This window comes from Topomyia yanbarensis, chromosome 2 (genome assembly GCF_030247195.1).
Source record: "Topomyia yanbarensis strain Yona2022 chromosome 2, ASM3024719v1, whole genome shotgun sequence".
Classification (NCBI taxonomy): Eukaryota; Metazoa; Arthropoda; class Insecta; order Diptera; family Culicidae; genus Topomyia; species Topomyia yanbarensis.
Window position 1 is genome coordinate 18,954,224 of NC_080671.1, and position 14,278 is coordinate 18,968,501.

General features: G+C 39.5%; 1 protein-coding gene across 1 annotated transcript; it reads right to left on the reverse strand.

The window, feature by feature from the left end:
• Positions 1–3,290: 3,290 nt before the first annotated feature.
• On the reverse strand, positions 3,291–5,341 carry LOC131679161 (gamma-butyrobetaine dioxygenase-like). Its single transcript, XM_058959794.1, has 3 exons — positions 4,276–5,341; positions 3,895–4,203; positions 3,291–3,837 (listed from the first exon to the last, which is right to left on the reverse strand). The coding sequence occupies exons 1-3, from the start codon at positions 5,034–5,036 to the stop codon at positions 3,522–3,524; spliced, it is 1,386 nt and encodes a 461-aa protein (XP_058815777.1). The 5' UTR covers positions 5,037–5,341; the 3' UTR covers positions 3,291–3,521.
• Positions 5,342–14,278: the final 8,937 nt, after the last annotated feature.

Consider the following 14,278-nt stretch of genomic DNA (forward strand, 5'->3'; position numbering starts at 1 on the left):
AGGTTAGCTAAGGTCAGTCACCTGACTAGTGGAATATGGAAGCTTAAGTTTTCTAACTATAATGTATGTATTGTTTGTTGTAGTTTGACATTACAACCAAATGTAATATACTTTATTATTAGTTCGAATAGCGAAAATTTCGCATGAATTCATTAAGTTTAATTTTTCTGGTGCATAAGCACATATTAATGGATCGTTTTACATTTTCTTTTCTTATGAATAGTTTTGTAAATATCTATGAACCATAATTTAACGTTCGATATATGAATCAGAACATAACATTTCTAATGTTCATTTTCACATCTTCTATGGACCAAGAAATATTATTTAGCAAACATTTTTATCAAATTTATGGAACTTTTTCCATCATTTTATTGCTCCATTTTGTAATACCGTGGAACATTTTTATCAACATTATGGAACATATCGACGTGTTTTAATGTACATTGTTAATATTTTATGGATCAATGTCAGTTAATTTATGGCGCAAAATGTATCATTTTATGAAACATTTAAAATATTTTTATGGGGCATTGGTTGATTTTAATTGCTCTTTTAGTACTATTTTAGTGCTCTTTTGCGACTATTTTATGGTTCAATTTTACATAATCTATGGATCATGTCACCTTTTTATGGATCATTCACACTGTTTTATGGATTTTCAGTTTTGTTTTATGGAACATGAACAACTTTTTTATGGATCGTTTTACAATTCTTTATGGATTATTTTAAATATTTTATATGCAAAAGTATATTTTCCCTTAAAAGAACTTATTCTGTCGGTTGTTTTATTTTTGTTTGTACTCTACAAGGACAACAAGTCAAATCTACGTAGTAGCACAGAACTAATTCCAACATGTTTGCATTTTCATTCCAGTTGTCATGCGATATTGTCCACTGTCACGCCAGGCATACCCCTTCGGACTTCTTCGAACCTGGGGCATTCGAAGACCACGTGTTCCGGTGTCTCTTGCACGTTCACACACTCCGGGCAAAGAGGTGACGAAGCATGTTCAAACCGATGCAAGTACTTTCGGAAGCATCAGTGTCCGGGCAAAAACAGTGTCAAATTGAAGTTCACATCTTCATATTTCCTATTAGGATGAGGCGGTAGGTCTACCTTCCTTTCTCCGCGTTCTCCCACTCCTGCTGCCATTAAGCCAACGAGTCCGCTCGGACCACTCTCCTTGCATTACGTGCATTACTCTGCTAGTATCATCCCACGTACTCGGCCATAAAGATGCAGATGGGGATCATCCCGGTGATAACGCATACAGCCTCTGACAATATTGTCCTGTAAGCACTCGCGACTCGAACGGCCATCAGTCGGAATGTCTTGTTCAGCTTTACACGGTTCCACTTGGTTTTCAGCGCAACACCCAGGGCAGGAACCCCATATCGCAGTATCGTTGACGAAACAGAAGATAGCAGGCGTCTTGTGCTGCTTTTCGAACCGCCGACGTTTGACATTATTCTCGCTATTGCGTTCGTTACCTTGGCCGACTATTCGCAGGTGTAGTCGCCGAGGTTGTTGAAGCTCAACCGGTCGTCGATTATCTTCTATGCAATCACGTGCCTTCCGACGTTGATCTGCTTCCGCTGAACCGCTTTGCAGTTGCTGACCAACAACACCTCCGTCTTGTGGTGAGCTATTTGCAGCTTGACTCCGTTCATCCAGCTCTCGATCGCGTCTACTGTCTCCACCACCGACACCTGTACTTCCTCAAGTATTTCACCCATCACCTTTAGTGACACGTCGTCCGCGAAACCCACGATTTTCCTGGGCAGCCGCAGTGTTAAGACCCCATTGTACATCCCGCTTCAAAGAGTTGGACCGCAAATGGAACTCTGAGGACTCGCATTGACTTCTGTCCTTCGCTCGTCCCGTACAGCAGCACTCTCCTCTGGAAGTAGCTCTTCAGGGTCTGGCATAGATAGTCGGGAACCCTCATTCTGTGCAGCGATGGTTTCCCAGCTAGTGCTGTTAAATTAAATCTTCACATCTATCACCACAGCGCAGTATCGATCTCCTCTTCGCTTCTGTTTAGATGCCTTCTCAGCACTCTCGAGCACTGTCCGAATTGCATCCACTGCCAAAGCTCCTGTACGGAATCCGAGCAGCATTTTGGACTGTCCGTGCTCACCCTTCGTGCATTTCGTCAACTTGTTAAGGGTGATTAATTCCAGGAGTTTTCCGAGTGTATCCAGCAGACATATGGGCCTGTACGAGGCTGGATCATCCGGTGGCTTTCCTGGCTTCGGTCACAACACTAGTTTCTGAACCTTTCACATGGCGGAGAAGCTACCGTCATTTAAACAGTTTTGTAGCACCATCCTGAATATATCCGGATATATCAGGATCGCTGCTTTCAGAACCCCGTTTGGTATTCCATCTGGACCGGGGACTTTCTTTGATTTCAGGCACTTCAAAGATCGTAGTTAGTCACTTTCCGATCGTGCGTGTTTTCTCCTTCTTTTTCGCCGTACGGTGTCGGTGGCCAGATAGTTGAATCGTGCTTCGGGAAATGACCCTCGACGATGATCTTGAGCTTACCCGGGTACACTTCGGCGTCGTCGAGCCCTTCATTTTCGCCATCACGACTCGGCATCCTCCCAAAATTGTTGTTTCCGATGTTTTCGTGTTAAATTCTTTCTTCAATTCAATCTGTAGTATCCGAGGTTTAATAGAAATCGAGGGATTCGGTTTGGAATAAAATTTGAAGCAAAAGAACACATACGATTTACAAAGTGTCTTTATTTATCCCTCTTCTTTTCCCTCCACATTCCACATTTTGACGTTTTATCAACCAGGGCCGCACTCGGTATCACACAATCACCTAATTTCAACATTATTTTGATTGCATTTTAACCTAGATACCATACTTTTGAAATGGCTTTGTAAAACATAATAACCCCATTATGTTATTTGGGAATGATTTCTTTGTGGAACGGTTGAAAGCATCATGTCCATGTTCAAATAATAGCCATTTGCTATAATTTTTTGCAAAACAAAAATAATACCAATGATATGTCTCCTTTGCTCATAATAGTTTTTGTTCAACTCAGAAAATACGAGTATACACTATAAACCGAAATTGACTTATTATATTAGGGTATTTACCATCATCCTGACTGGCTTATAGGTATTGTTTTAATAAATTGTTGCACATCAAAATGTACAATACCAAAACATGAAAATATCTTTTACTGCTGATTCGGTGTGCACATCTTCGAAGACGCCAATCTCAAGGCTTTCGTGATCAGAGACTAAGAAATATATACTCCAAAGAAAAACATTTCAAACATTTATTTATGTCGTACCACAGACAACAGAAGTTGCTTTCAAAATAATTATAAACGCAACCAACTGCTATTTCAAATGTAGCAAGCGACTAGAACGCACAAACATCTGCAGGTTGCGCAGCGATCGACGCTAGCGAGTTGGATAATAATAGTTAGCCACTGAATTCATACGTAATCCGCTTTGAGAAATACACAAATAACCCAAATGTCTCACACCACTATTTTCTTAACCGACTTTTTAAAACTCTCAGTCTCGAATAAATCTCATCCCAATCGAGATATGCTCCAACAATGTGCCTCGTATTATCATCCGTATCCGTGTAGCCCGTACGTCCATGCACCATCCGAATATTACTGAAGGTAAGTATGTCCCCTGGAGCAGTTTTAAACTCGACCGCCTCACGATGAATGAGCTTAACAAAAAGTGCCATGGCACGGTACCAAGGTTCGATGCTGGACAACGGAACATTGAAGAAACTGTCTCTCTGAGGGACACTGTGGTTGATCCGTTCTAGATTTCCATCACGGCCAATGCTGAAAAGTACCATTCTTACTTATTCTTTTTTATGCGAGAAATGAAAATCACCTCACCATACAACAGGCGCTCGATAAATGCTATGAAACTGACCGCCTTCATCCTCTCCAACATCCGTCCAGTTAACCAAAATCTCCGACAATAGTTTGAATTCTTGTGGGTACTTTTTGCGAATCAAATCAGCCACGTAGAAGGCATCCGCGATGAGATTTTGGCCCCCCTGAGACTGAGATTGGACCAAACAGTGTAGCAAATTGCATCCCGGTTTGTAATCGTAGTAGGGCAGGTCAGTGTGTATTTGCAGTGGAGTGGATAAGTAGGCTACGTTGCTGGTGCCTTCCTTGGCTTTCACGATAAATTCTTCACTACGATTGGAAAGAATAAATAAATATTACCGAAAACCAAATGAAGGAAAATTTGAATATAATTTAGCTTACCCATAATGTGTTTTTCTGATAAAACCAACACGGTCGGCAAGTTTCCTGCATTCCCACTCAGTGAGTGGTGCATTCTTAATCATAACAACTCCATACTTTATCAGAGCTTCGATCCAATGCTCCAACGCTTCGTCAGAGTTGATCACATCTTGGAACTCAAAATGTTGCAAAATTTCACCAAATTCTGACCTGCTCCATAACCTCGGCCTTGGTCTATACCATTCATTCAGATACTGTTGACTATTTTCTTCGCTAAAATTCCTTTCAATCAACCACTCGCTGCCAAACTGTGATCGATGTCCGTCTTTCCAAATGATCTCGATCCTATGTCCATCTTCTGTCACCGTGCACTCCCGCAACGCAATGGCATCCACATCAAACAGTTCCCAGTTCAGAATACGACTGTACGATCCCGAGTGAAAGCACTCCGAACACTGACAATTATCGCGTAACCAAACAAGCGGGAACTCGTAACGTACATTCTCCGACAGTTCCACGATCAGCCGAGCTTGCTGGTTTTCTCCGGTTTTGCACAAATGAGCTGTTCTTATCGCGTTAGTTTTACTAGCTGACTGTGGCACATTGACACTGACCGCCTTTCGCGAATCGGAATATGTGTGAATGGCAGAGACCGGTAAATCGGATTGCAGGTGTTTGCTGACAGTGAACAATTGATAAGAATTCGCAACAGTACGTTCCGCGCTGATAAGCGATGCACCCAGCTGCCGAAGTACCCGTGGGGTGAACGTTCGAAATAGCATGATTCGTACTATTCCCACCTTGCTATCATTGGTGACTGTTTACTGTGCAAAGTTCGGCTCTTGGACTTTGATCACGGTGATCTGAGCGGAAAATATTTGTTCCTACAGGTTTTAGCTGATGTGGCGCCTAGGCGAACGTGTACTGACTGATAACTGGCTCGACTAATACTGAAGGAGAGAGCTCACTTTCGCTCGGTGTTAATGTTTTGGCACTGCTATCGGTTTGTTTGTATATAGAATAGTGATATTTTGTCGTTTTTGTTGAAAACCGGAATTATATTATTGTTGTAGAAGTAGTATGAATGAGCTTAGTATTGCCTTTTCGCCTTAAACGAAGGATTGTATTCGGTCGTTGATCCTCTCCGCGTTTTCTTTATTGACTTTGTTTATTTGTAGCTGTTTATGATATGGTTGAACTGCGAAAAATGCTTACAAAATCACTAGGGTGGTGAGTGACATACTTTGTATATTTCTCATATACAAATGTTATGCAATCACACCGGAACTCAGCCAAGTTCCATAGTTGGTAGGGGAAGCTGACCCGGCGAGTCTACTTCAGGGGCCCCCATGTTTACCTGATACTAAAAATAGATGTGGGTGGAGATTAAAGAAAAAATTAAAAACCTCACACGAAAAAAAAGTAATTGTACTATATATTTATATTCATTTACTTTATTGGAAAAAATTAGTAATAGAAACGAGTTAAAAATCCTGAAAATTGAGCTAATGTTCTGAATACCTTTAACTTTATGTTCATCGCAGAGACTTGGTATCTCCTAAGGAATTTTCAAAAATAATTTTCTGAACCAAAGTCTCGAAGTGCCGGCGTGCATTCTCCCGCTGAAAAATTCGATTTTGCGAACTCTCTGATCGATTGCTCTTCCGATGTGATATCTTGAACCCATTGGTGATTGAAAACTTCGAGAGGCTCGTCGAGCTTATCTCTCAAACCCGATTTAGATCCTTGAACTTCGACTGCGTGGCACAGAGCATCAATCCTACTTCATATTATCTTGACCGTGTCCCTCTCTTTGATACTTCTAATTCAACTGTATTCTTCGACATATCCATGAAGGAAGAGACTCGTGGAATCCCAGATCTTATACGCCCGCAAGTGATCCCTGATATATTTTATGAAAAATTCGGAGAAGTCAACCACCGATTCATGCAAGCTCAATGAAGCAGGTTTAGTTTAAGGGGGGGGGGGGGGGGGTAATGGTTTCAGCGTGAAAAAAACCCTTTTTTGCGAATTTTTTTAGAACTTTGCGTGAAGCAAATTTATCAAAACTTTTGTACATTATAGTGTATCATTTCAAAAACGCGATGTAATTTTTCTATGCAAAAATATCGACAAACGACTCGGTGACTAAGCTTTTTGTAGAACGTCTCTGGAAAAAAACATGATTTGCGATGTTACCTGCCATTCATAAACTACTTAACCTATTTCTTTCAAACAAAAAAAAACACCTAACCCCTACGTTGAGTATTTGGGATAATTTTTCATTTAACCGTTATATGTTCGACGCGGAACCCGGGTACCTTTTTCGGTTTGAAATAATGAAATTCCCATGTTTTATCCTTAGCTGGATATTGAAACTTTGTGACACTAAGTCCAGCTTTTTGGTGAATAATATTGTTGATATAGTAAGAGGGGAGTGAGGAGGGGCTCCTATTTCTTAACTACGCAACAGGCCGACGTGGGTACCCGGGTACTCACAAAACTGAAATGCCAATAACTAAGGTAATTTCCAACCGATTTTGATTCTTTTGGATGTTTTGGATTCAGGAACTCATCCACTTTTAGATTTATATTGTTATTATATTTTATATTTCCTGATTATACACCATATTATCATAATTTAATCTGTTCCACAATATTCCGCCACGTCACTCGATCAGTTGCTGCTTGTCTCCAACCTCTCAGGTGCCCGATACTCGCCAGGTTCTGCTCCACTTGGTCAAGCCATCGAGAACGCTGCGCTCCTCTCCGTCTTGTACCTGCCGGGTTGGAGGTGAAAACCAACCTGGTGGGGTTGTTATCCGGCATCCTCACAACATGCCCCGCCCACCGCACCCTTCCAGCTTGGGCTACTTTCTGGATACTTGGCTCACCATAGAGTCGCGCAAGTTCGTGGTCCATCCTTCTCCTCCACACGCCATCCTTCTGCACACCACCGAAGATCGTTCTCAGCACCCTTCTTTCGAAGACTTCGAGTGCTTGCAGATCCTCCTCGAGCATTGTCCACGTTTCATGCCCGTAGAGAACCACCGGTCTAATCAGTGTGTTGTGCATGGCGCATTTCGTGCGGTGGTGAAGCTTCCTGAATCTCAAAGTTTTGTGGAGCCCATAGTAAGCACGACTTCTAGAGATAATACGCCTTCTGATCTCCCGTCTGGTGTTATTATCCGCAGTCACTAATGAGCCTAGATAGATGAACTCGTCAACCACCTCGAACTCGTCAACCACCTCGAACTAGTCGTCGTCGATCGTAATACTACTGCCCAAGCGTTCACTATCGAGATCGGTTCCGCCAGCCAGCATGTACTTCGTCTTAGACACATTTATCTTCAGTCCTACTCGTGCTGCTTCGTGCTTCAGTCGGGTGTACAGATCTGCTACCGTCTCCTTGTTTCTACCGATTATGTCCACGTCGTCAGCGAAGCACCCTAACTGTCCGGACCTTGTGAAAATCGTGCCCCGCATGTTGAACCCCGCTCTTCGCATTACAACTTCCAGCGCTATATTGAACAGCAGCCAGGACAACCCATCGCCTTGTCTTAGTCCCCTGCGTGTTTCAAATGGACCCGACAGGCCGCCCGAAATTTTGACACAACACCTTACACCATCCATCGTAGCCTTAATCAATCTTGTCAGCTTCCCAGGCAAGCCCACTTTTAGACTTGGTAAAAATGAATCGGGTTACTTCATTCGCATGTTCCAGTGCTGGGATACTATTTGTGAATTTCAATGAAATACTAGCAATAGGGGTGTCAAAATTCTTGGAATTGCATCAGTAGGCTGTATCTCGTGGTTTTTGAGCCATTTAGTGATTTGACCCCGGAACGGATATTCTGGAGCAGGTTCCCGTGAGGCCGTGAGTGGCCATTCCATTCCAATTCTATTTTTTAAATTGCCACAGGGTCTCGTAACAATAACAATAACACACTTCCGAGACAATTTGAAGAGTTTTAATACTCATATTGCTAGGACATTATTAAAATTTACAAATCATACCTTAGTACTGGAACATTACCCCGGAAATCCGGATTACCATGAACCAGATACATTCATCCGGTTTAATTTTACAGAATCAAAAAGTGGACGAGTTCCTGTATTCAAAACATCTAAAAGTGTCTAAATCGATTAAAGGAAGCCATAGTTATGACCATTTTAATTGGTGGATACCCGGATACCCTCGTTGGCTTGTAGGTGTTTTTTTTTGTTGGACACATAACTGTTAGGGGGGTGCTTACCTTTAAAAATACAGAATTTTTTGTGGAAAATAGTAATTTTTATTTAAAATGAGTAAAAAGCCCTTAATTAAAAATTTATCTCAAAAACACAACGTAGCGGTTAGGCATTTTTTACATAAAATATGTATGAAAAGTTTGAAATAAATCGGTTGATTCGTTTTGGAATTGCAGGTAACGCCGCAAATCATGTTTTTTTCCAGAGACGTTGTACAAAAAGCTTTGTCACCGAGTCGTTTGTCGATATTTTTGCATAGAAAAATTACAGCATGTTATTGAAATGATATACAGTAATGTGTCGATTATATCACTATGCGTTTATATCAATACTCGTTTATATCACCCTCGATTATATCACGGTTTTGGAAAAACCGAAAAGGCACACTACATTTTGATCCAGTTAAGCCACATGTTGTGTCCTGGCACTTTTAATATTTTTCTACAATTAATTTGCTTATTTACATGTAGGGTAATGAGCCTATTAGTGGGGTTCGGACTATTTCGTTAAGGGTTTATATATGATGAGGTCGTTCAAAAAGCCAAACTTTTTATTCTTTTATCTTAAAGTTCTTTTATCTTAAATTCTTAAGAAAGTATCTTAATTTTTTATGGAGGTCTAAGCAGTAAAAGCAAAGTTATAGCACTTTTCATCTTTTTCCTTTTTAATTTTCGTAACTCATTTGCCGTGTCCTAAAGCGGGCGCCTGGTATATATTTTATTCGCTTAATTGTTAGTTATCCGCAGGAAAATCTAACAAAATAATGATAAAAACAAAATACACAAGATATGGCTGGTATGCCGAGATATGCATTTTCTCTTAAATTGATGTGAATACTTTTCTTTTGGAAAAGAATTGGAGATGTGTCTATTTTTATGATGTTAAGAAAAGGTACGGGATACGTAAAGTGAAGTTGTGTTGGGAAAAATTATACGCTGATGCCACACCATTTGACCCAATGCGTTGAACAAAGATGGCAGACGCTGCTCTAACCAACGCACAGTGGCGTAACTACTACCAAATCCCGGCCAAAATAGCAAAACGTAATTTTTGGTGTTGTTTCAATTTTTTTTCGACAAAATAGTTTTTCAAACCGCACTCTAATGAATGACAACAGAAAAGTAGGATTGATAATTTTTGTATGTGAGTATTTGAAAATGGTGAATTTCTAATGGATTTTCTAACTTTGAATTACATTGATTCACAATTCTTCATATCGCCCAAAAACTAAGTATACAAATTAAGTTTTGTATTTTTTTGTGTTTCGAATTCATCTCGTCAGTAACTAGCACCATCTGGGTGTCTAGTTAGACGATGTATCTGAACTAGTACCCAAATTAGCACTAGTTAGACACAAAAAATTCCAAACAGTTCACACGACATATGTGAACGCCTAAAGCCACATGTCCCGAGTGATGTCCCGGGAAGCAAATATAGCTCTGGTTTGCTGACGAGAAAGCGAAGACGAACTCTTGTCTTTTGGTTCAAGAAACCAAACGCCTGGTATTATGCAATAAAAATTGGACTAAACCGTTTTGCGCGTTAAGGGCACAAAGACCTAATTTTAATTAAGTTTTGTATGGTGCTAGTTACTGACGAGATGAATTCGAAACACAAAAAAATACAAAACTTAATTAAAATTAGGTCTTGTGCCCTTAACGCGCAAAACGGTTTAGTCCAATTTTTATTTTTTCCCTTTTTTATTTCGACTATGTTAGTCACATTTTCTTTTTTACGTTTTAACGACATTCAATTAGCTAGAGATTACTGGGTAGGGAAAGTTATGAAACTTAGAGCCATAGTACTCAAGTGAGAGCAAGGATGTGAAGTAAACAGATCGGAAAACTAGAAGTGGCAGGGTCATTAGAACAGGCTTAATATCGTGCGGGCTTAATTTTTGCCTTCTGATAATGAGGGTCGAGCTTAGGCAGAATAACTACGAATCACTCGAGTTCACTATCATGTGTCCTTGATAAAGGTAGACGTATCTATCTTTACCGTGACAACCGGCACGTATACTTATGCAATTTTTATTGCATAAGTATACAAAGTAAATATCTGGTATAAAATCGTGATTTTCATAACAAACACCAACAAGTTTGACCAAAGAACATCTATTTTTGTTACATTTTTTCCTCTTTTGAGTTGGGTTCAAAATGCGCAAATTTTATCAATATTATTAAAAATTCGGTAGTGGAAAAAGTATCTTGTCGGGTATTGTCGGGCTGATCCGTTTAAACGACACGGTTATTTGGGCTCTCTTGTCTCCGTTATACGAAAAAAATTTCCCAAATAATCCCATTGCCGCTTTTACAGCAGTTTGAAAATGGCATGTTTATGCCAAAATATGGGCAAAATAAGCAACAAAGCTTTTATTGAGGCTGTACTAAACATCTCAATTTGATTAGATTAGATTATGTATGCAGGTATACAATGATTTATTCAGTGTCTCCGTAAGTTTCTTCAATTCTAGTGTGATGTAAATATTTTTTTAAATCAAGATAATTAAAAATTAAGACCTTTTGTTCATTAATCTATGCAATCCATTCTGACAATTATATTTGCAATCACGTTCTGCTTATTGTAGAATGTGAAATATAACTAACCCGAATCTTACTATATGAATAGTCACGCACACAAGTTGCTTTCTAAACGTTGGTAAATCGTCATTTGTTCAGGTTGTATCTGTTATGAATTTTAATACTGTATATTAATGCTTTTTTCGTACATAGTCTATTAATTAGAAAGTTTATTCTGATTTTCATGTAGATTACTGACAAGCGTCTGACTAATGGTATTAGGAATTTTGTTTAAAATTTGAATCTTTTTATTTCATTGTTCCTTATTGGCATATTAAAAAATTTTGATTTATATAAGTATCCTATTTTTGAACCATCCACGAGGTTATTTTCTAGATACCGATAGAAGCATCAAAAGGCTCATAAGAAAATATCGTTCTCAAATTCTGAAATAATTTCCTGCTATATTTGTCTAAGATAAGTTTGGTAATTTAGAAGATGAGCTGGCGGAAGAACTTTATTGCACTAGCTCAATTTTATCGCAAATTCTGAAATGTTATGAGCAAAAAAACATTTTAATTTGTGGGGTTACGTTCATAAAATCAAAACCTTTAAGTGCGAAACCTTCTAATTGACACCCGGCATCCCCAATAACATCGTTAAATTTGAAGAAATCAACATTGAAGTGTAATTTACTTTTTTTTAATTTTTGGGTTTCACTACACTGCTAGGAGGATTAATGCGGTAATTATTTATTCGTATATTGTCCAAAATTGTAAGAAATCACTTATTACTGCTCTTTGAGATATAATAAGACTTGAAAACGTGCAAAATAATTTTGGCAAGGAATTTGGTCTAGTTACGCCACTGCGCAACGGCTTCAAATAGGTGGTGTGATAATAGAAACATGGCAACAATAGGATCATTACCCTACTATGATTAATTCTTTTTGATTAACTTTAACTTTTATGACTTTTTGTTTATAGAAATACATGGGTTGATGCTTAAATGTATTTGTTTGTTTTGTTTTGAATATATAACGCTTCAAATAAATCACGCTAAAATACAGAACGACCGTGATATAATCGAAACATTACTGTACTATAAAGTACATTTTGATCAATTTTTTTACGCAAAGTTCCAACAAAATTCGCCAATAATGTGTATTTTTTCACGCTATGTAGTGCTATGCGCACTACACTCCCCAAAAAATTTATTGTCCCGTGTATTCCGATCAAAGGTTGAATCGAATACACAACGTAGGGCCTAGCAACCAGCTGAAACATTTTTTCTCTCGTTAATCCGTCGACAAACCGATGCCAAACCCCGCATTTTTCAGCTTTCGTCAAGTTTTTCATTTGTGATTCTAACGTCGCGTATATACGGATAAATTTGGGTGATTCGATGTTCGAAAAGTCCTTATAAGACCTTTTCGCGTATAATTCTGAGCACTCTCTGCTCAGGAAGGAGTGGGAGACCGTTCACGGTTGCTACCGCCGGGCACTCGTTTAGTCTAACATTTATTCGCAGTGTAGAGTCAAAATCTTGTCCGCTTCCACTGCAAGAATTTCTTGTTTTGATTCGATTGTGTTGGATATGGTGGACTCGTAGCGCTTTCAATCAACAGGCTCACTAATTTTATATCACACAGTAAGATAGATCGGTTACCGTCATACAGACAATCCCATGGCATACCGTGAATTGAAGTCTTCTAGAACCATCTGAGGTGCGATGTAAATCGAAACAATACCAATAAGTCTTTGCTTTTGATTCGGACTTGATAAGCTACAATTTCAATACCTGATACCGAGCAATCGTTAATCCGATTGAAAGAACAGCACATTTTGATGTCCAAATATACTCAACCATAGTGTTTTCTCAGCCCTGGCGAATAATGTTAAGATTGTGGCAGGTGTACATTGAAAGTTAACCAGATTGTAAACAATGCAAATGCAGGGTGTAAAATCTGGGAAAAAATGTAGGGACTGAAATATAGGGGCACTTGGAGGGATTTGATGTTCTATGTGGAAATTCCTGCTAGTTTCTAAGATTGTCGAGACCAGGAACCACTTACTTCGGTTTTGTAACGGCACCCTTCAAGGGACACTCTTAGGCTTTTACGAGGAAGCTAAGGAAAGAAAGCGATTTTTCCTCCTTCTAAAATTTATATGTCACACTAGAAAATGTTCCCTCAATGGGATGGTCAGACTCTCGTTCTTTATTGAATGTGGCAGCGTAGAAAATAGTCATAGCCGGTAGTGTAGGCCATTTGTTGTCGGAGTGTTCTTTAAAAGAGTAGTTCAATTTTTCCCCAAATAATTTATATGCGGGATATGTTGAGAGATCATGCGGAGTATCTCCACACTAGGAAAACGTTTTATAGTTCTCATTTTCCACACTGTGCCTGTTTTCTACAATAGGTAACTGCAGGCCCAATTATTTTCAACGAGGGCAGTATATGCCCCGCGGTATAAAAAAGCGAACAGGTAGACGAGCCCCGTTTAAAAGAACAAGGTGTAGAATCAGATCCTGTGAAAGGCTCGGAATGAGGCTGATGGAAAATTAGTTGTTCTTGCAAACCAGCTTTATCACTGACTAAAGCAAAGGGTTCTTAAAAAATTCAACCCCATACTTCGCATTTAGAGCCCACCAACAATCTCTTTTCCCCAGGCAGGTACGTAGACAAGACCTCTTAGTACATGGCCGAGTGTTTAGTTGGATCCCGCATATATCGATGATGTTAACTGGCTTATATTTGGTCCGGAAGAAGACATTCCAGGGGCCGGTTGTATTAGATGGATATAATTTGTATCGAAAAGTAGACTTATCGGTATTATTTTAGCCATCGGAGAAATATCCATATAGATCTCCATCGAGCCTGAGGGGGTGTCTGTCGTTGGAGATACCTTGCCGTTAGCCAACACTATCATGTATGCTTTAGCATCGCCGAAAGGTTTTATCGGTGGGAACGGAAAATTAATGCAACGAAATTTAAAAGAATGGAGTAATTGTTAGTGAGCTGTAGAACATTTAAAATATCAGCAATCAAAGAACTCCTTTTCGCTGAACCGTCGGCCATACAGCCCGTTAACAAAGGGTGTTTCCAAATAGCCACCAGATATTATCCGGGAATTTTCCTTTACACTTACACACTTCAGGTCTGAATTTTCGTCACCACGGGTAAAAATCATTCCGAATCTTACTACCCACTCGGGAAAAAGATGTTCCGCCGGCCCTGCGCACTTCAGAAAAAC

Coding starts and splice junctions, on each gene's coding strand:
- LOC131679161 (XM_058959794.1), bottom strand. CDS start 5,036: ATGCTATTTCGAACGTTCACCCCACGGGTACTTCGGCAGCTGGGTGCA. Junction 4,204..4,275: donor ATCAGAAAAACACATTATGG/GTAAGCTAAATT, acceptor TTCCAATCGTAG/TGAAGAATTTATCGTGAAAG. Junction 3,838..3,894: donor TATCGAGCGCCTGTTGTATG/GTGAGGTGATTT, acceptor GGTACTTTTCAG/CATTGGCCGTGATGGAAATC.